The following is a 22,148-nucleotide window of genomic DNA, read 5'->3' on the forward strand; positions in this document are numbered from 1 at the left end:
AAATTCAGATTTCAATAAAGGCCTCAAATAAGTGGCAGGAGGGATAGTAAGGAGATGGTCTAAATTAAAGTTATTGGAGAACTATAATTACTCGGTCTTGACTTGGTCATTTTAGTCAATTAATCATTTATTGTTTGTTTTACCAATGGCTCTTATTTTTAAGCTTTTGGTTATTGAAACTTTCAACTATATGCAAATATAGGGATAAACAACTGTGTAATGAACCCTCAGTCTCAACAATAATCAGCATTTGCCAATCATGTTTTATCTCCCCTAACTACTGAAAAAATAGTATTATTGCTGGAATATTCTAAAGCAAAACCAAGCAATAGTCTAAGGATAATCAATACTGTTAAGTTTACTAATATTCTCACTGCAGATAAGGGTACACAATCAATGTTAATATATGTTCCCCTTTAACTTGAAGTGGCTGGAGCAGTGCTTATCCTGGAATAGTGCAATGGTTCTCCCCCTGGGAACATTTTCCAAAATGCACACTGCTTGGGTCTATTCCTAGACACTCTGATTTTGTGGTTCTGGAAAGGTCCTATACTCGTGCATTTTGAAAATGTCCCAGAGGTGATGCCTTAGAGCACTAAAGGCTGTGGTGCCACATTAGGTAAATACCATGGCTCCATGAGACATCTTTATGGGTTTCACACACAAAATGTAGATGTTACATTTTTGACCATTACAGCATTTGGGACCTATAATGTGCAGGATGTTTATCTAGGAGGCCCTGGGATCAACATCTGTGGAAGAAAAGGGTCAGAAAGAGGATTAGCAGGAGAAATGGAGCCTCGATTTAGGTCCAACAACAGGCTCAGCTGACCCCCAGGGGAGCTCTTGAACTACAATGGTCCTTCAGAACTGTTCTGAGTTGGGCCAAAAGGCTAGTTCATTGCACTCCCACTGGAATGTGGGCCACCCAAAGAAGGGGCATGACTTTGGGTGAGGTGGCTCCTTGCAGTTGAGGCGATATCTGAAGGAAGTGGCAGTTCCTTCTGCTGACAGCGCTTCTCGCAGCTGCAACAACAATTGTTTCATTGGGTGGGGATGTGGGTGGCCATCACAGTATCTACCGCAGAGGGCAAGCCACATGACAACTGGTAATTGACCCTTGTGTATTTACTTAACATGTTTACTGAACATCTACGGTGTGCCTGGCACACTAAGTGCTGGTGCACAAATATGTAAAATGACTATTATATGTTGTAATAAGTGTAGTGAAATATATGAAGAGAGTTAAGTAATGGAGAATACAGGGTTGGGATTTACTTAGCTTATTTAAGGCCTTTGTGTCCTGTACAGTAATCGTTAGTGGAATGGTTTGGGTAGAAACAACTGAAGGAGTTTGAGCAATGAATGGGATCATTTTATTTTGAAACAGATAATTTTTTTTTCTATTTGAAAAGAGAATATCAACTGCCTTTATTACAAGCATACAGATAATAATGACTCATAGATAAGGTGGTCTTATATTCGGTCTTTAGAATTATTTCACTTATGTTCATTTAGTTGTTTTCTCAATCCTGTAAGGTTAACAGGAAACACATTATTCTCTCACTTTCTAAATAAAGATACTAGAGTTCATCGAGGCAAGGGGCTATACTGAGAGTCAGTATGGTGGGAGGTGAAATGAAAAGCCTACCTTTTCACATCTACTCCACTAGTCTTCTCATCAACTAAGCTGATCTACTAACTGGTTGATATTAGGAAGAGCTTATCTTTTATCAAATTCAAATAATCATACTGTATTTAGATTTACCAAGTGAAATACAATATTTGGGCCATGCTTATACTAAAAAATTATCCATTGTTTATCTGAAATTCAAATTAACTGGATTTCCTGTATTTTAATTTGCTAAGTCTAGCAGCTTAAATCTCATTGTGTGTGACACAATGGGATTGTCAGCTTCCTTTGCAGTCTGTGCTGCAAAGGAAAAAAAAAAGAATCCCCTGATAGCAGTGCAATTAGCAACGCTAGAAATATAAGACCTGCGCGTATGTTGATGGGCATGCCGAAATGAATGTAAGTGAAAGTGAGCTAATCGATGCATGCTGAGCAAGTCTGGCTTGTAGATGCGGCCCACCGTCAGATGTGGAATCTCATTAATGTCTACCGAATCTTCCCAGGTGAGAAGAGACATGACAAGATAGTTTTAATGAGTGTAGAGGTGTACCTGGCAGATGGTCTAGCATTTTCTATTACCAAGCAGCAAAAATCTGTAGTTAACACTTGAATGGATCTCAAAATCTTCCTCTAGGCCACATGTTGGGGACTCTGGCAGCCTTGCTCTGGCTTCAGAATGGTAAATGTTCTGGAAAAAATGGAATAGGAGTAATCTGCCCCAGTTCACCGTGATTAGAAACTGATCTCTAAGTTAGCTGCTGTCCAGATAAGGCATCTTTAGGAGTCTGATCGTAGAAGTAAAACTGTTTATGACCTAGACAAGAGGTACAGAAGGCATCTGCCTGGTGTCAGAGAATAAAAGGTAAAGCCAAGTTAGTACATTTCACAAGCATTTGTTTTAACTTCAGTGTTAATCTAAAGGTTATACTAAGTCCCTAGGTTATTATTTTTATAATGTAAAAAGTTATTCAAACTCAGACTTTGGGGGCTTTGTCAGTATTTAACCCTATTAATAAAGTCTTACTGCTGTTAAAGGTAAATACACGTCATAGATACCCTAAATCTCTTAATAATCAAAGGTTAATACATAAATAGGTCACAAAATATAGAAGGAAGTGTCCACAAATGAATTTTTTTCCTGATACATAAGCAGCAGTATCTATCCTTACTTGTATTTTATATTTAGGATGTTATATAAATGGTTTCTTTTTATATTGTAAGAATCCAGTATCGGTCTCCAAACTAATGCATCTGAATATATGTTCTTGATTAGATCTCTTGCTGTGAGCAGGAAGAGAAGAAAAAAATTATCTACGTAAAATCAGGACTGCTTATATTTAAATTGATTGTTTGATTGGATATTCAAGAGTATTTAATTAAAGCTCAGTTGTACTAATTTTCATTTAACAATTTATTAAAGCTATGTAAATATATTTCAATCATCAGTCCATTGGTTATAAATGTGTTTCTAGTATTGGAAAACAAATTTGTTTAAGCATAGATGTGTATTTGTTAGTTTGACATGTAGTTAAGAAAACAGACTCTTGTATCAGAATGTGAAATGGTCTAGGTTTGACACCTGGTTTCACCATTTATTTGCTGTGACCTTGGGAAAGTCACTTCACCCTTCTGAACTTCAATTCCTTACTTTTGTTAAAGGGGGTGAATAATTGTACCTACTTCATAAGGCTTTGTGTGTGTGTGTGTGTGTGTGTGTGTGTGTGTATTAAAAGAGTTAATCTAGAGAGAATACTTAGAATGCTGTCTAGCATAATGAATTCTATAAAGTATGTTTGATGTTATTTGTTTATAAATTGCTTTGTGATAAGGTTTATAACTTCTGTAGATGGATGATGGGGTAATTTTAAAGCATTCCATAGATATTTTCATAGATAATAGCAAGATACGTTTGGTAAAAATACCTATGTAGTATTTTTAAAATAGTGTTTATATGCAAGTAAAGATACGCATCACTTAGTTATTTTTTGTTTATTTTAAACATTCACAGTAACTAGTTGATGTGTGTACTTGATTTCTAAGCTATTTTTGCACGCAATTAATAAACTCTCTACAGTATTTGAAGTCATGTATTTTAGGATCCTAAGAGATGTGTGTGGAAATATATCGTATTTCTCTTCAAAAGTAGGTACTTACATAATGATAATGAACAATCTTTTTCTGTGAAGTTACAGCTAAAACATATTGCTCATAGCTTTTTTTTTTTTAATTTATTTTTCCCTGAGTAGTTCCTTTTCAATTTGGGATTAATATTCATGAATGATTCTTGAAAAGCTCAGCACTGGAATATATAACCACTGTTGTGAACCCATACAGTAACTAATTTTTGGAGAATCCATGAAGAAACATTTCCTGTATTCCTTAGTTATGAAAAGTTTAAGTAAGCAAAATACTGAAACATTTATTTTCATGATATAATTCATAATGCTCAGTGATTATTAATGTATTAATTCGGGTGAGAAAACATTAAGCAGGTAGAACTTTTAGAGGAGAAATTAAAAGTGTATATTAAACTATATGCATAGTTTCTATAATGCTATAATTTCTATAGGAAATTGTGTCAGTTTCACTGTCCTTGATTTCACCTGAGCTCAGAAGAGGAAATGACCTACTCTTGAGTCAGGTCATCTAGAGCTGATAAAAAGTGTTTGACTCCCTGGAGTTACAGGTTGAGCTGAGAAACAGTAAACACCAGGATGCTTTTAGACTGAGCAGACTGCTGGTAACCTCCCCAGGACACCGCACACGCCAACCTTTGTGTTTCCTAGTCCATGGATATTTCCGTGCAGTGGCGCCAACTCATTAGGAGAGCCGGTGAAGCCACATGGGCTTTTGATTCTCAATCCTTCAAAAGATCCCCTCCCCCCAAAACAAAAACAAAAACAAAAAAAAACCACCAAAATATTAATTAAACAAAGCTAGGTTTATAGACTACCCCCTTGATAGAGTTGTAGTAGTATTTCCAAATGGGAAAATGAAGGAATGCTATTTTTAGAACTTTAGGGCCTGAGCTCAATGATTTTCAGGTGGGTCTTGCCAGTGATCTGATTGGGACTGGGAAGAATTTGTGATGTAATAGCTTTGGATTGATGGGTGTAGCTAATTGAGGATCCCGGAGCAAGTATTAAGAAGCAAGTTATTTTGGTGGACCACAATTTTATCTTCCAGGATCAAATGTTTCCTGGAGGAAGCAGTTAAGTTTTTAAGTGCCTGGTCTCAGTGTTTTTGTAATACAGGTTCAGAAAAGAAATCTTTGTTTAATATAGGGTCAGGAAATTGTGCCTGGTACCAGTATTGCTTACTTGCTGGTTTCAGTTTTTCAGCATTGACAGCTTAGGGCTGAGTTCCCTGAATCGTGTCAAAGGGAGAGGCAACAGCTTTGCAGCCCACTAGAAGTTCCCCTGTATGCAAGCTTAGATTCACAGTGTACAAACTTACCCCAAGACAAACAAACAAAAAACAATTATACTCCTTTCTTTGTTCTGTCTCTTGGCTCTCCCCAAATGTTGGCCCAATACCTTCTTCAAGACATGCTTATAAGGCCACCTATTCTGTAACCATACTGGGCCCTTGAATCCTGATTCTTCCCACCATCATGTTATCAGAACATGCAGGGACTTTGATGATCAGGGTAGACATCTTAGTTTCGTGAGTACCCTTTTCTTTAGATTAAACCTAATATTGGCTGATTCTGAGTACTGTGAATCATTTCAGCTTACCGCTCTGATCAAAACTACATAAAAAATGATTTTCTTTCTCTGCCATCTCGTTCTAGCTATGGTTGGTATTAAACTTTTCCATTCATAGTTCTAGCAGTGGCCTGTTGGTCTTTTCTTATGTCTGTTTATTTTTAACATACCATTGATCGAATCTTATTTCAATGTGCATCAGTGATATTTGTTAACAATACCAATTGTTGAGTAGATTCAAAAGCAAGACTAGAGAATCTCCTTCCTTTGAGATTTTTAAATATGGGAAGATTTTCGATGAGACTTTAAATTTAAGTTGTAGAACCCCACTAGCCAAAGACCACCAGAATACACCTCTAATCAAAGTTAGGCGTATTCAGCTTTTTGCAGTGTACCCCCAGAGGACCTTAGGAGCACTGCAGTACAGGGGTTTGGGAGGAATTTTTATATGGGGTTTGGGCTTGTGCTACAGGAATCTAAGGAGAGATTAGGATTTGGGAACCAGCTCCAGATTTGAACCAGCTCAAAATTCTGGGGCAGTTAAACAAATGACTATTACGGTAATCTTTGTATAGGAATGGGGAAGAACAAAGCAGGGCCTGGGATTCATTGGTAAGAAAGCAACCATTATGCAAAAGAAGGAATTGTCAGTCATTTTACAACTATGCCCTGATCTGACTACATCCTGTTAGAAAATTCTTTATGTTCTTTTATGAACATTATTATGCATGATTGGCAGCTGGTTTTATTTTTGCTTTCTCAAAGTATAATCCTATCTATCTACGTATGTAAGTATGTATGTACATATCTGTCTGTCTGCCTGTCTGCCTGTCTGCCTGTCTGTCTGTCTGTCTGTCTATCATCTATCTATCTATCTATCTATCTATCTATCTATCTATCTATCTATGTATCTATCTGTCTGTCTGTCTGTCTGTCTGTCTATCATCTATCTATCTCATAAGGATTATGGCCTAACCCACTCTACCAAATAATGGGAAATTACGTCATTCTCCTATTAAGCCATCACGACTGCTGCTTAGGCCTCTTTTGCTCCAATGATGTTACATTTTTTATTCTATAACAAACTTCCACCATCCTTTAACTCCTTTAACTTTCCACTGTCCTTTAACTCCCACATGACAGGCCACATTGTGGGATGCATTAGCTCCAAATTTGCCCCTTTCCCCCCAACCAAGACAATCATATAGACCTTCGTTCTGAAGGTTGTAGTGCTAATTACCGTGGAGAGCCAGAAGTTAACCAGAAGGACAAATAGGCAAATTATAACTAATAGTTTCCATCCATCTCTTACAAAAGGACAGTATCTTCAGCTGTGGTTTTTAAACATGGATGACGTTCTTTAACTGTTGTTCAATACAGTTAATCAGTATGAGTTAGAAAGAAGACCAGGATTCAATCACGTTTTAAAATATTTGAAATTTTAGTTATATTTTGAAATTTTATTTCATATATATATATATATATATATGCCATCACCTTGATCCTTATGTAACTCCTACATGTGAAGTCAAGGGAAGATGATAAAGCATTGAGCATTTAGAAAATACTTTTTAAAAATTTTTCACTGAGTTATAATTGACATACATTAGTTTCAGGTGAACAGCATAATGATTTGCTATTTGCATATATTGTAAACAGATCACGTAATAAGTTTAGTTAACATCAGACACCAACATAGTTACAAAAATTATTTTTCTTGTGATGGGAACTTTTAAGATATACTCTCTTAGCAATAGTCACATATGCGGTACAGTGTTATTAACTACAGTTGCCATGTTGTGCATTACATCCCCATGATTTATTTATGTTATAACTGGAAGTCTGGATCTTTTAACTTGATTCAGTCTTTTCGCCCACTCTCCAGAGCATCTTGTTCCTGATCTTAGAGGAAAAGCTTTCAGCTTTTCCCCATTGATTATGATATTAGCTGTGGGCGTGTCATATGGCCTTTATTATGTTGAGGTATGTTCCCTTATACCCACGTTGTTGAGAGTTTTTATCATAAATAGGTGTCGAATTTTGTCCAACACCTTTTCTACATCTATTGAGATGATCATATGATCTTTATCCTTAATTTTGTTAATGTGATGTATCACATTGATTTGCAGATGTTGAACCAATCTTGCATCCCCAGAGTAAACCCCACTTAGTCAGGGTGTATGATCCCTTTAATATAGTGTTGAATTTGGTTTGTCAGTATTTTGTCGAGGATTTTTGCATGTGTGGTCATCAGGGATACTGGCTTGTAATTTTCTTGTCTGATGTAACTATTTCAAAAATGGAAGTTACTAGCATAAAAGACAAAAAAGTGTTTATCTCTAGAGAGAGGTGTAGAGGGGTGCTAGCCAAGTTTTATTTCTTGACCTCAGGGTAGTACTTACATGAGTGTTTATGTTTTAACTATTTGTCCTAATGTGAAAGCTTGTGTGTGTATGTAACAAAGCACTTTTCTACATATATTTTATAGTTTGCAATGAAGAGATATAAAAATTAAAAATGCAGTCATCATACCCTTGCAAGATCCCAGGACGGAAGCTGAGCCCAGGACTGTGTGGGACAGTATAAAGAGTGCAATCCAATAAGAACCTTTGGTAGAAGGTTCAGGCCTTCAGCACATTCAAAACTGGGTTTTCTCATGAGGTGATACTGAGAGCTGTTTTAGTGAGGAAAATAAAAACAGGAATCCTGATCAGGGGTAGAATGAAGTAGGAAACCATCTGGAAAAAAACATGTATAATTTTAAAGTGTATATCCATATCCTTTGGATACTTCTAACAAACTTTGCCCTTGGTTTGAATTTAGTATTTTGGCAGGCATGGCGTGTTTTCACTTAGATATTCCATTACCTGTTCCCCACATAAAATAAAAAGAAAAAGGTAGCAACTGTGAATTTGTTTACAGATGGATCACAGGCTAGCTATTTTCAAGAGTCTACCTATCTTTTAATCAGCACTAGCTGTAAATGGCCCCTTGTCCTGCTACAAAGGATAAAACAAAAGAAAAAAAAATGATAGTGATTATAGGAAGAAGAAATCATGTTGGCTTCCCTAAAGTATCAATAACTTCTTTTATGTATCAAGGATGCAGCAAAGCCAGAGTCTGGGGTCAGGGGCTTCCACAGCGTGCACAGGTAACCAGCAGAGAATGGCCTGGGAGACTCTTTCAAGAGAGTGACATGCAAATGACTGGAGATATTTCCTCCGACCCCTGGGACTGGCTTTGATTTTGTTTCTCATCAGGGACTTCACTTTTCTTTGGTGTGTGGACTGATTTCTATTGCGCTGAGGCAGATTTATTGTCCACCAGAGGCCAAAACTAATTTCCGAATGTGCCCTCACTATCCTTAGCACTGGCTCAGATCCCTTTAAGGCCATCTCCATAATACCCATTATATCACTTCTGGTGAACACTAGAAGTATGGAGCTAATATTTTATGACTAAGACATTTTTATTAACAAAAAGGGCTACTACTTCTTTTCGTATTGACATTTTAGACTGAGCAGTTTTTTCTTATTTATAAAAGTTTGCTTTGTTTTGCCCTTGATTTCTACTTATTCTAGAGTAACAACTGATTACTTAACCTTTCTCATTCTTAAGATTTCTGTAAGCAAGCCTCCTGTCTTCATCAGGCAGCTTCGGTTTTATTCGTTCATCCTCACCCATGCATACATAGCAGTGTGTGTTGTTATTCTCCCGTGTAGGCACATAACTGTATATGCAATGTAACTTCCTACACAATATTAGTAGCTGAATTAAGCTAGAATACTACCTTGCCTAGATGTTTTAACACATTGTCAACTCAACTTTTGTTTCATATTCACTCTTATAAGTAGATATTTTAAATTATTATTGATAAATATTTACTGTATTATTGAGAATTTTTGAGCTTCGAATTTATCATTTCAGAACTGAATGACCCATACCAATTCAATCTAAAAACTGTTGTTTAAGAATATTAAGTCAAAGCTTCAAACCAAGTAAGAGCCAAAGATGGATTGGCAATATAAGTATTCGAACATGACTTAAGTAAACATATAAACAGTTTGCTCTAAATGATGCTTTGATCTGTAAACTTATTGTAAATACCACTGTTTAGAAGGCTCTCTTGTTTAATATTCAATTCCAGCTTGTCCTGAAGAAATTCTTACTGTCATCATCATATTTATCTTTTAAAGTCTAAATTTGCTTACCCCTCAGGCTATAATTCACATCCTAGTTCCTTTTCACACAAAATCAAGGACTCAGTTTATTAGCAGCTAGAAACAACAGAGGACAAAAAAGAAATACTAACTTTATTATTCAAGCTAAACCCTAGGCACCATTATATTTCTGTGCATTTTTACAACATTAGCTGGGTTGGTCGGTTAGCTTAATTGATTAGAGCGTGGTGCTAATAACACCAAGGTTGCCGGTTCGATCCCTGCACGGGCCACTGTGAACTGTGCCCTCCTTAAAAAAAGAAAAAAATATATATATGTATATAGATATAGATGATATAAATATAGATATAGATAGTAGATATGTATATGTATATGTATACACATATACATATAGATATATATATTTTATATATTGTATTAGTTTCAGGTGTACAACATAGTGATTCAACATTTATACCTTACAAAGTGATCACTATCAACCATCTCACTATTTCACATAAACATCACATAATATCACATAGATATTATGCTATTACTTACTATATCCCCTCTGCTGTACATTACATCCCCATCACTAGAAGTCTGTATTCTTAATCCACTTATTTTTGATGCCCATCCTCCCACCTTGACCCCTATCTAACCCCCCATCAGTTTGTCCTTTGTATCTGTGCCCCTGTCAGTTTGTTCTCTGTATCTACCGTGTTTCCCCAAAAATAAGACCTAACTGGAAAATAAGCCCTAGCATGATTTTTCAGGATGACATCCCCTGAACATAAGCCCTAATGCATCTTTGGGAGCAAAAATTAATATAAGACCCAGTCTTCTTTTCAGGGAAACACGGTATGAGTTTGTTTTTGTTTCTTTTCTTTGTTTTGTTCTTTAGATTCCACATATAAGTGAAATCATACAGTATTTATCTTTTTCTGTCTGACTTACTTCACTTAACATAATGCCCTCTAGGTCCATCCATGTTGTTGCAAATGGCAAGATTTAATACTTTGTTATGACTCAGTAATAATCCATTCTATACATATAACACATCTTCTTTATCATCTATCACATCTTCTTTATCATCTAACACATCTTCTTTATCATCAACCTATGGACCCCTAGGTTGCTTCCATATTTTGGCCATCATAAATAATGCTACAGTGAACAAGTGTCTATATTTTTGAATGAGTATTTTCATTTTCTTAGGATAAATACCCAGGAGTGGAGATGCTGGGTCAGAGGGTAGTTCTATTTTTAATTTTGTAAAGAATCTCCATACTCTTTTCCATAATGGCTACACTAGTATACAATGTCACAAACAGTGCATGAGAATTCCTTTTTCTCCACATTCTCGCCAAAACTTGTTCATTGTTGTTATTTATGATAATAGCCATTCTGATGGGTACAAGGTGATATCTCACTGTGGTTTTGATTTGCATTTCCCCGATGATGAGTGATGATGAGTATTTTTTCATGTGTCTCTTGGACAGCTGTATGTCTTCTTTGGAGAAATGTCTATTCAGGGCCTATGCCCATTTATGAATAGGATTGCTTGTGTTTTGTTTTTTGTTCTCTTGGTTTTTTTGTTGGTTTTTTTGTTTTAAGTTTTATGAGTTCCTTATATATTTTGGTTACTAACCTGTTATCGAATATATCATTAGCAAATATTTTCTCTCTTTCAGTAGGTGGCCTTTTCATTTTGTTGATGGTTTCCTTCACTGTGCATAAGCTGTGGAATTTGATGTACCCCACTTATTTATTTTTGCTTGTTGCTTTTGCCTGAGGACTTCAAAAATATATTACTAAGACCACTGTCAGAGTTTACTGTCTATGTTCTCTTCTCCCACTCTATGGTTGGGTTCAGAGAAGTTCCTGAGAAACAGAAACTTGACAGAAGCTATCCTTCGTGACAGTACCCTGCATCTTGAAAGATGTAGCCCTCTGTGAGGATAGAAATGGTTAAGTTCCCTGAGTCGCAAAGAGAATCCTTGGGCTTAGGACCACTGGATTTCATTTCTTTTATTCTGGGTGACCTTAGCTGCCAGATAGCAAATAATCATCGGAGTTGTGTTTCTGTTTACCCCTCTGCTGACCTGAGTTCTGATGGTCACTGAGGCCAGTCAGGTTCATTTCCCGCAATCTGGACTGGCCTGAAGGAAGTTTGCTACATGCCACAAACAAAGCAATAATTAACTTAGCCTTTAGAGACTCTAAAACCTGTTTTTATTTCTCTAATCTTATTCTTATTACTCCCCAAAGTTATTGATTCTTCTCCAAAATGATTTTACTTTTTTCACTCTGTCTCTCTTTTTGTTTTCCTCCCTAAAACAGGCCAAAATAATGCAGGCAGACTGGCTTTTAGTGCCAAGGTATCAGGTAACATGGGGAGAGAGATCTCACGTATCTTGTGGCTTAAGATGTTTTTCAGCTCAGCGTTACACGGTGCTTCTTTCACTCACCCAGGCAGTGTCTTCATTTGTTGTGCTCACTTTCCATGTTTTGATACCAACTTGAACTGCACTGCTGACAGACTGCAGAGATCTCAGCCAGTGTGTAAGAATTAGCTCATCAGAATTTGTAAACCAAGCCACTGAAACCAACCAAGCAAGGCTTTTTCAAAGTGTTATTAAATTGCAGCTAAGCAATGAATTCAGTAAAGTTACAGGATACAATACCAATATACAAAAATCAGTTGCATTTCTATACAGTAACAACAAAATATCTGAAAAAGAAATAAGGAAAATAATTCCATTCACAGTACCATCAAAAACAATAAAATATTAGGAATAAATTTAACCAGGGAACTAAAGATCTGTACACTGAAAACTATAATGAAAACTTCATTGATGAAAGAAACTGAAGATACCAATAAATGGAAAAAAAATACACCATATTCATGGATAAGAATATTGTTAAAATGTCCATACTACTCAAAGCCATCTATAGATTCAATGCAATTCCTACTAAAATTCTAATGACATTTTTCACTTAAATAGAAACAAAAAATCCTAAAATTTGTATAAAACCAGAAAGTACCCCAAACAGCCAAAGCATTCCTGAGAAAGAAAAACAAAGCTGGAGGCATCATACTCCCTGATTTCAAACTATACTACAAAGTTATTTAAACAGTTTGGTACTGGCATAAACATAGACATGTGGACCAATGTAACAGAATACAGAGCTCAGAAATAAACTCCTGCATATACGGTCAACTACTATTTGACAAGGTAGCCAAAAATTCTTAATGGGGAAAGGATAGTCACTTCAACAAACAGTGTTGGGAAAACTGGATAATCACATGTCGAAACATGAAATTAGATCTCTATCTTACACCACTCACAAAAATTAACATGAAATTAATTAAAGACTTAACTGTAAGTCCCGATACTGTAAAACTCCTAGGAGAAAATGTAGGGAAGAAACTCCTTGACATTGGTTTGGCGATGAGTTTTTAGATATGACACCAAAAGCACAAGCAGCAAAAGTAAAATTAATTAAGATTTCATGACATGAAACAGCTTCTGCACAGCAAAATAAATAGTCAACAAAATGAAAAGGTAACCTACAGAAAGGGAGAAAATACAGAACTCATCCACGCAATAGCAAAAAATATCCAAACAATCCAATTAAGAAATGGTCAGAGGGTCTGAATAGACATTTTTCCAAAGAAGACATACACATGGCCAAGAAGTACATGAAAATATGCTCGACATCACTAGTCAGGGAAATGCAATTAAAAACACAATGATGTATCACCTCACACCTGTTAGAATAGCTATCATCAAAGAAGACCAGAAAAACCAAGTGTTGGCAAGAATTGAAGAAAAGAGAACCCTTGTGCACTGTTGGTAGGAATGACAATTGGTACAGCCACTTCAGAGGTTCCTAAAAATATTATCTTCCAGCAATTCCACTTCAGGGTATTTATCCAAAGAAAACAAAAACACAATTCAAAAAGATAATATGTACCACCATGTTCATTATAGCTTTACTTATAATAGTGAAGATACAAACATATGGAAACAACTTAAGTGTCTGTATATAGGTTAATGGATAAAGATGATGTGGGCTGTGTGTGTAATAGAATATTATTCAGCCATGAGAAAGAAGGAAATCTTGCCATTTGTGACAACATAGAAGTACCTTGAGGCATTATGCTATGTGAAATAAGTCAGAGAAAGACAAATAGTATATGATTTCACTTATACATGGAATCTAAAGAGACCAAAATCATAGAAACATAGTAGAATGGCTTTTACCAAGTGCTGTGGGATGGGAGTAATGGGGAGATGTTGGTCAAAGGTACAACTTCCAGATGAATAAGTTCTGGGTGTCTAATGTACAGCATGGTGATTACAGCTAATCATCCTGTATTCATACTTGACAGATGCTAAGATGATATATCTTATATATCACCATGAAAAAAAAAAAAAAATTATGTGAAGTGTTAAAAAAAACTACTGTGGTCATATATATATATATATATATATATATATATATATATATATATATATACACACACACATATATATATATATATATATATATATATATATATTATATATATATATATATATATATATATATATATTATATATATATATATATATATATATATATATATATATATATATATATATTATATATATATATATATAAATATAATATATAAATAATAAATAATATATATATATATAAATATAAAAAAAAGGGGAAAAAAAGTTGTGTTTGTTTTGTATCTGTAAAGAAGCAGAGAACTTTCTCAGCTTGGGATTTCCTGGAATACTCAGTAGTGCTAATTTGAACTGTAGAGCCAATGTAGACATGGCTGAGGTGACTATGACTCACTTATTATTATTTATTATTATTATTATTATTTATTATTATTATTATTATTTTTTTTTTTTCTTTTCCTGTTTTCCAGATGTTTTTTTTTACTTTTTTTAACCCTTTTTAAAAAGGAATCTCGGCTCTCTCTCACTCTCTCCAGGGCCAGGCCTTAGCTGGCCTGCTGGCTGCTGCTGCTGGTACTTGCTGCAAATAAGGCAAAAAAAGAACCTCTCTGAATCTCTTTTCTCTTTTTTTTTTTTTTTTTTTTTTTTTTTTCTTTTTTTTTCTTTTCTTTTTTTCTGTCTTTCTTGAGAATTTAGCAATGCATTAAAATGTACTAAATTATCTAGTGTTAAGGTACATTATCAAGAGTCCTGAAATAGGGCAAAAGGGGGGAAAGGTGTCTGTGTGTGTCCATCTCCTGGCATTATAGGGCTATATAGCTATGCGTTATTTAAATGTCTAGGAATATAGTTTGTCAGAGCCCTGACTCTGTGCAGTTCAATATTAACCCATATATCCCTATATAGTATAGATGAAAATGATTTCTGTACAGTACACAGTACAGCCATACCAGCCACAGCCATTTGTGTTAAAAAAAAATATAAAAAAATAAAAAAAAAAAATAAAAAAAAAATAGGGGTTAGGGTTTAGGGTGTTTTTTGTTTTTGTTATTAAAAAATTAATTCTATATCTTTATTATTTTTTATTTTTAATATTCATTTTCAATTAATTCTCATTTCTTCTTATTCTTTTACCATTGATATGTGATATTGATAATATTATATGATGTTCATGTTTTATTTTTATTTTTTGTTTATCATTATTTTCAAAGGTCAAGCTCATTTTCATTTTTTTTTTTTTTTTTTTTTTTTTTTTTTTTAAAGTAAAGTGCCCACCAAAAAAAAAAAAAATCCCTGAAGCAAAAATTTCTTTCTTTTATTCTTCATTGAAATCTAAGTGATAATGGGGACTAGCTCAGTCACAGGCAGTAGTAATGAATGATAATCAATGATAAAAAAATGACAAAAAATAAAAAAAAAAATTAAATAAGCCGAAATCATGAAACTCCTAGAAGAAAACATAGGAATAAAGCTTCTTGACTGGGTTTTGGTAATAATTTTTTGGATGTGACACTTAAAGCACAAAATCAAAAATAAAGTGGGACTACATCAAGCTAAAAAGCTCCTGCACAGCAAATGAAGCCATCAACAAAATGAGAGACAACCTATGAAATGGGGGAAAAAAAAATATTTGCAAACTGTATGTCTGATAAGGAGTTATATCCAAAATGTACATAAAAAAACTCACACAACTCAATAGTCAAGAATAACAACAACAACCCAATTAAGAATGGGTCCTGAATAGGCATTTTTCCAAAGAAGATATACGAAAGACCAACAAGTATGTGAAAAGATGCTCAACATCACAAGTCATTACGGAAATGCAAATCAAAACCATGATGGGATATTACCTCACACCCGTTAGAATGGCCATCATAAAAAAGACAAGGGATAAATGCTGGCATGGATGTGGAGAAAAGCTGCCCTCGTGCACTGTTGGTTACACTGTACATTTTGGTGCAGCCACTATGGAAAACAGTATGGAGGTTCCTGAAAAAGCTAAAAATAGAGTACCAAATTATCCAGCAATTCCACTTCTGGGTATTTATATGAAGAAAATGCAAATACCAACTCACAAAGACATATTCACCCCCATGTTCACAGCAGCATTATTTACAATAGTAAAGACATAGAAACAGCTTAAGAGAGTGGATATAGAAATTGTGGTATAGATACACAATGGGATATTTCAGCTATAAAAAATGAGGAAATCCTATCATTTGCAACAAAATGGATGGACCTTGAAGGCATTATGCTAAGTGAAATAAATCAGAGAAAGAAAGAAAAATGCTATATGATCTCACTTATATATACAATCTAAACAGCAGCAACAAAACTCATATTTTTTGCCATACTCCCTATCTGGAAAGCATGGAAACTGAGTTCCTGTCCTATATCCCTCTGCTTGGTTCCCTGCATTGTGAGCCTTCTCAGTTCCTTACTACTATGTGCTCAAAACAGAGATCCTACTGTTTACAGGTAGATCATAGGTGTTCAAACATGACCTCTTCTCAGATTCTCCTGTCTTGCGCTGTACTTGCTTTCAGGGGTTTCCTCTGGCTGTTCTTCTGACAAGGGCTGAACTTGTCTATCATTACTGCCTTTCCAAATGCACTGGAATTCCCCCCCAGTGTTTTCAAAACCTCGGTCTTCCCTTTGGAAATTTGCTAAGCTCTAGTTTGTAGATTTCCACTTAGTGGTGTCTCTGAGGAAGTTTTCAGAATTCTGTCCACAGATATACGCATGTTCTTTAGAGCAAAAGCCCTTCTATGAAAAAGGCCGTCTTAGAACCTTTGCTGTGAAAAATTGGACTGTACCATATGTCAGTATATATATATATATATATATATATATATATATATATATATATATATATATATATATATGCATACCTATTTCTGGCCAACAATGGAGCTTGATCTAAGCATTCTTGGCCATGTTCTCCTAAATTTCACTTTTTTTTCTCCATTTTTAACCTGGAAAGTACTCTTAGGATAGAGGCACCCGACAGTCTCTTGCCACGGTAGTCACTGTAGATGGAATTTCCGGGAGCTAAAGCCAAAGGAGCAGATTCTGGAAGTCTTTCCACACACTGCTCCTCCTCTGGGACTTTAGTCCAGTCAGATGGTACTGGAATTCAACATCATCTCCTACTTTTAAGTCCTGCCAGGTACTTATACTGTGACTAGTGGAGGAAAAGTCTAGCTTGATGTTCTGAACACTGAATACATCCCTAAGAGGTTAACAGTTTTTCAGTAACCCCAGTTTCACGCAGTGCTGCTACCATTGGGGTACCCATTGTTTTCGGTGTTGCGGAGAAGGTTTGGATCAAAGCTCATCTTGCAGTGATAAGCAAATATTGCACGTTCGGTCATATTTGCTGATCCTTCTTTTTCAGTACACACTTCAAAGGATGAAAGTTGCTAGTGTTTAAAAAAAAAAAGAGCAAGAGAAATTGAGCTGTCAGGCTAATAAAGAATGCAGTGCTGCTGCACCGGACAACCCCGCGGTACAGCACTGAAGAAAACAGATTCCTAGCAGCACTGGGAGGTGCTCTTGCAACGCTTCTGAGTGGGCACGAACTCCGTGTTTCAGATCACGTGTTGTGTCTTCAACTTAAGTGTTCTCCTCTTTGGACTTGTTGGTGGTTTCGAGGTTTGTTCCTTGCCTGATCTGAACGTGAAGCAGCAATTTGAGGTGATCAAGTCTGTTCTGTTACACTCTGTCCCCATCAGCTCAGCGCCCCCTCTCCAGCACTGCCATAGCAGCATGGACTGGAATGTAGGTGCCTCCAAGAACTTCTTAAATCACATCCCACAAATATCAGCATGTGCTTTTTTCATGCAGCAGGGTTCAGGTGATCAGCAATCCATCACATGAGTGTGCAGAGGGAGTGGGGGCTCAGTGGGAATGCTCAAGGTCACCCGGAAAGCCACAGAGGAACGAGCATGTTGGCAGGAAACTTCTGGGCTGCCTGTGAGCCATCCTGATGCTTACACAAGGAGTTTGGGTGCTAGTGTGGGCAGGCAGACTTCAGGTTGCGAGTTTTTGTGTAGACAGGGTCATGGTAGGATTATTGCCAGGCCAGGCTGAACTTGGAGGGTCTTAATGTTCTGAATGGGCAGCTGGGGTTAAACCCCACCACATGTCCTCATATCCACACCACCAACCCACTGCGCAGCAGCCAGAAGCAGAAGGAAAGCCTCTTCCTTTTGCAGTGAGCCTTCAGCATCCTCTGCTGAGAAACCTAATATATTGCTCTTGTGAAAAAGGGATGTTTAAAATAATCTGTCCATTATTGAAGATCATATACTGAAGGGTGAATTTGGAACTAAGAGGTAATAAATTGATAATTGGCTCATGCCCATTTTTTTTATGCTATCATTGTCATATGTATCCCATCCACATGTAAGACAATATTATATATATATATATATATATATATATATATATATATATATATATATATATATATATATAGTATTCTATTTCCTTCTATCACTTGGACATGAGTAATACAGTGTAATCTCTGGCTTCCAGATGTAATCTTCCCTGTTGCCATTGTATCATAAATCCATTTTCCTACACCTTTGAGATCCGTTGCCCCAGCCAACACATGGGTCCCTTTTATGCCAGTGGTAGAATGCATGAAGAACGCTATATAGCCAGCTGGAAATTTCAATTTCCAGTTCCCAAAACCATTGTTGTTGGGTCCTTTGGTAGGAACCGTTTTCACTGGTCTATTTAACAGATCTCTAAACAAGATCCAATGTCACAAGGATGGGAAGAACACTTTGTCAATGAATCATAAGATGTAATATTGAATGTTCCCAATCTTACTTTCATCTCTTGAGTTCTTGAACACATGTATTAGGGGAGAAAAAGCATCATATATTGGTCACTGGTTGAGAACATAAATTTCCTACTATTCAACCTTATAAGGAGTGGTATTCTAGTTGGAACTAACTGCTTAAGCAACACTTACTTCTGCATTTAGTTCCTGCTAATCCCAATACTGTATATAGTACAATTACTTAATGATGGAGTATTGCTGTGCATACCTGACTTTAGATAACACCCAGTTCAAATGAGCAGCTCTGGGCATATAAATCACTTGGTCTCCCATGACCAGGCGTTGAGTCTCTAGTGGGGGAAAATTACATAAGCAAGGATTTTTTTTTTTTCTATAAAGGATAATATTTACTTGTCAAGAAAGGTGTGACTTTCTCCGTATACCCAAGGGCCCTCCTCTGTGATTTTCTTATTAGAATCAGCTACAGCCTTCATATAGTATACTGGTTCAGCTCCAGGAACTTGGGATCTTATTGGTCATAAGGTCCAAGTAGTGGAGCTCCTTCTTCCCCAACTTAGAACAGCTAGAGATCTTTATATACTACTCTGGGCCCTTCTCAACATTTACAGCATTATGATTTACTCAATACACTTATATGCATCTGAGAAATAAACCAAATGGATTTATATTGCCTCAAGCATTATATCTTTTTATTAGTGATAGGAGACACATACTAAAGCAACTTGTTTTTCACTTCAGAGGGTATGTTCCATGATGCATCAGACCCAGAAGCATCTCAAGTGTATCAGGCACCTGAATTCTTCAATTCACTGTCTGGAACGTATATATTTTGCTAGGGTCTTCAAAACAACTGCCATACAGCATGACATCATCACTACAGTACAGGAGCATGATGTCCTATGGAATGATTTGATGATCAGAATCCTATGAACTAAATAACAGCACAGAGCAAGCTGACCTAGCCTTAAATAGGACAGAAAAAGTATACTGCTGTCTCCTAGCTGAATGCAGACTGCTTCATTTTATCTTTATTGAGACAGTAAAAAAAAAAAACACCTCCCAGATCAAAACCTGCTTAACAGGAATCAGGGGCAGCATTGATTGTGCCAGGAAAGGAACTACATCTGGGACAGTAGTACTGTGTAAATAGAAACACCACCAGATTACGTTTATGATATTATCCAAAATGCTTCTATTCTGCACAGGTGAAAAGAGACAAATTTATTGGGCATGTGGGTAGGAATTTCCACTCCTGCATATTTCAGGACTTCAGTGTGGTACTGAGCTTTGCAAATTTTCCAGGTGACGATATAGATCAAAGCACTTTGGGGAAGGTTGAGTTTATAAGAATGACCCCCCTAAACCACTGGGCCACCAAGGTAGCATCTTGCTGCTTCTACCAGGATGAAGAACTTGCAAAAGTTCTTAATAACTGCAGTATGAGCCAGAACCATGCCCCCTCTGCGACAACAACAACCTTCACCGACAAAGTGTATGCCCCATACCCTGCTTCTCGTCTTCCGAAAGGCACTTCTAAATCAAGGTCTCAAATGAGTACTTCAAATCATATTCAATCCTAACCGCAGAGGAATCTAGGAAAAGTTATTTCTAGCTCTTCAGTCCCTGAAATCCAGGAAGATGTGCTAGAACAGGATAAAATGGCATGGGTGTTGCACGAGCCCTTCCACGGTTTGCACCACAGAAGCCTCAGCCTCATTCACGTATAATGCTGCAGCCAGGGCCTCCTCAGCAGCCTCTTTCAAAAGTTGCACTATATTTACAGAAAGGCAAATGTCAAGTAAAATATAAGGAAGAATAGAGGCCATTTTTTATAACAATGTTCACAGAATTTTTAATTACCTTAATGGTGATATACTTAGTCTTTGTTCTTTTATGAACTTCAGTCATATTGGGGAGACAAGCATTCATAGCTATATTAAGAAAAATCTCTCTATGATGAAACTTTCTTCTCAGCAATATTCTCTAATTGGACTGTACTAACTCTAGAAAAATAGTTTTTATTTCTAGTATTTAACTTTTCAAGGGATAATAAATTAACCTTATATAACCTTCAGTGCTTTTATATTATCATCCTACATTATAATAACATTTAACACTTATTGAGCACTTACTGGTGCCTGACGCTATGTTAACCATTTTTATGGTAACATAGCGTCAGGCACCAGTAAGTTAACTTAATCTGCACAATTCTATCAAGTGTCTGCCATCAAAATCACTTTGCAATTTCCTAGTTTCATATGGCATTATTTACTTAGCATTTGATTTATACATTTTACATCTAAAGGCAACGTCTCCTCAGTATGATTGTAAGCTCACAGAGAGCAATCACGAGGTAGATACTGTTTCTGTGGTTTGAGATTCTCCGTGAAGCCTCCCTTCTCCCAATATATTAAAGGATAAATTGAATGAAATTCCAGCTATGAGTTATATATACCTTCATGTGATTAATAATCAAATGGCTTTTCTTTTAATAACTATATGTGAAATAGTTTATTATATTAAATAGTCTGCCACTGTCCTTTTAAATTTATTTAATGGTAAGTACTTTTGCTGCCTCTAGATGAAAATTCAGAGCCCCTCATTTTTTCTCCTCACTCTAAAGTGGCTTGCTTTTGACGAGTGGAGAATAGAGAAGTCCGTCCCAACTGTCCCTGTCCAGTGTGGAAGTGGGACACATAGTAAACCAATAGCTCTCCCCAACATCTTCAAACCCCTCCCTCTCACCCTTTTTCTATATCTATATGTATATCTATACGTATGTCTCTCTATATATAACTATAGCTATATCTATATATCTATAACTATAGCTATATCTATCTATATCTATATCATCTATATCTATCTATCTATCTATATCTACATCTATATCTAGTCAGTAAAGGCTTAAGAGTCTTGTTTTATCATCTCCTTTATTCATTCTCTATGTAGTCTATCTTCCAACAATTGTGTTGTCTTTTGATACTTCAGCTAAAACTTCCATTTCAGCACCTTGTCGTACAATTCAAAACATTAACTGCTATATATAATGTTATTACTTATATTAGTATAATTTGTCTATTTCACAATTTTGCTTGAAACTGACCCAGAATTATGTTGACACTTTTTGTACTCCCCACAGAATGGAACTGAGTAGTGACGTCTTAGAAAACGCCCACTGAGTATGTTTTCACGTGACTTGATAGAAACTAGAAATCTACTCATTTTTATCTTTAGTTTCAGGTGCAGCATTATGTCGCTCAGAGTCTGGTAACCCTGGGAAGTTGCAACTTGTTGAGAAAATCTATAATATCTCAGCTTCTGTCAGAAGTAAATAGCTTCACTGATGATCTGGGTACCATCAATCAGGTA

At 36.0% G+C, this 22,148-nt stretch overlaps 1 protein-coding gene across 2 annotated transcripts in view; it reads left to right on the forward strand.

The window, feature by feature from the left end:
* MEI4 (meiotic double-stranded break formation protein 4) overlaps positions 1-22,148 on the forward strand; it is a 183,001-nt gene that overhangs the window by 94,911 nt on the left and 65,942 nt on the right. Inside the window, exon 4 of one of the 2 annotated variants that reach the window (XM_019729687.2) lies at positions 22,014-22,145. The exons of the other annotated variant lie outside the window; for it this stretch is intronic. Within the exon in view, the coding sequence (XP_019585246.2) occupies positions 22,014-22,145 (132 nt within the window). The remainder of the gene's footprint in view (positions 1-22,013; positions 22,146-22,148) is intronic. 2 annotated transcript variants of the gene reach the window in all.

This window comes from Rhinolophus sinicus, linkage group LG05, assembly GCF_036562045.2.
Source record: "Rhinolophus sinicus isolate RSC01 linkage group LG05, ASM3656204v1, whole genome shotgun sequence".
In the NCBI taxonomy this organism is placed as follows: Eukaryota; Metazoa; Chordata; class Mammalia; order Chiroptera; family Rhinolophidae; genus Rhinolophus; species Rhinolophus sinicus.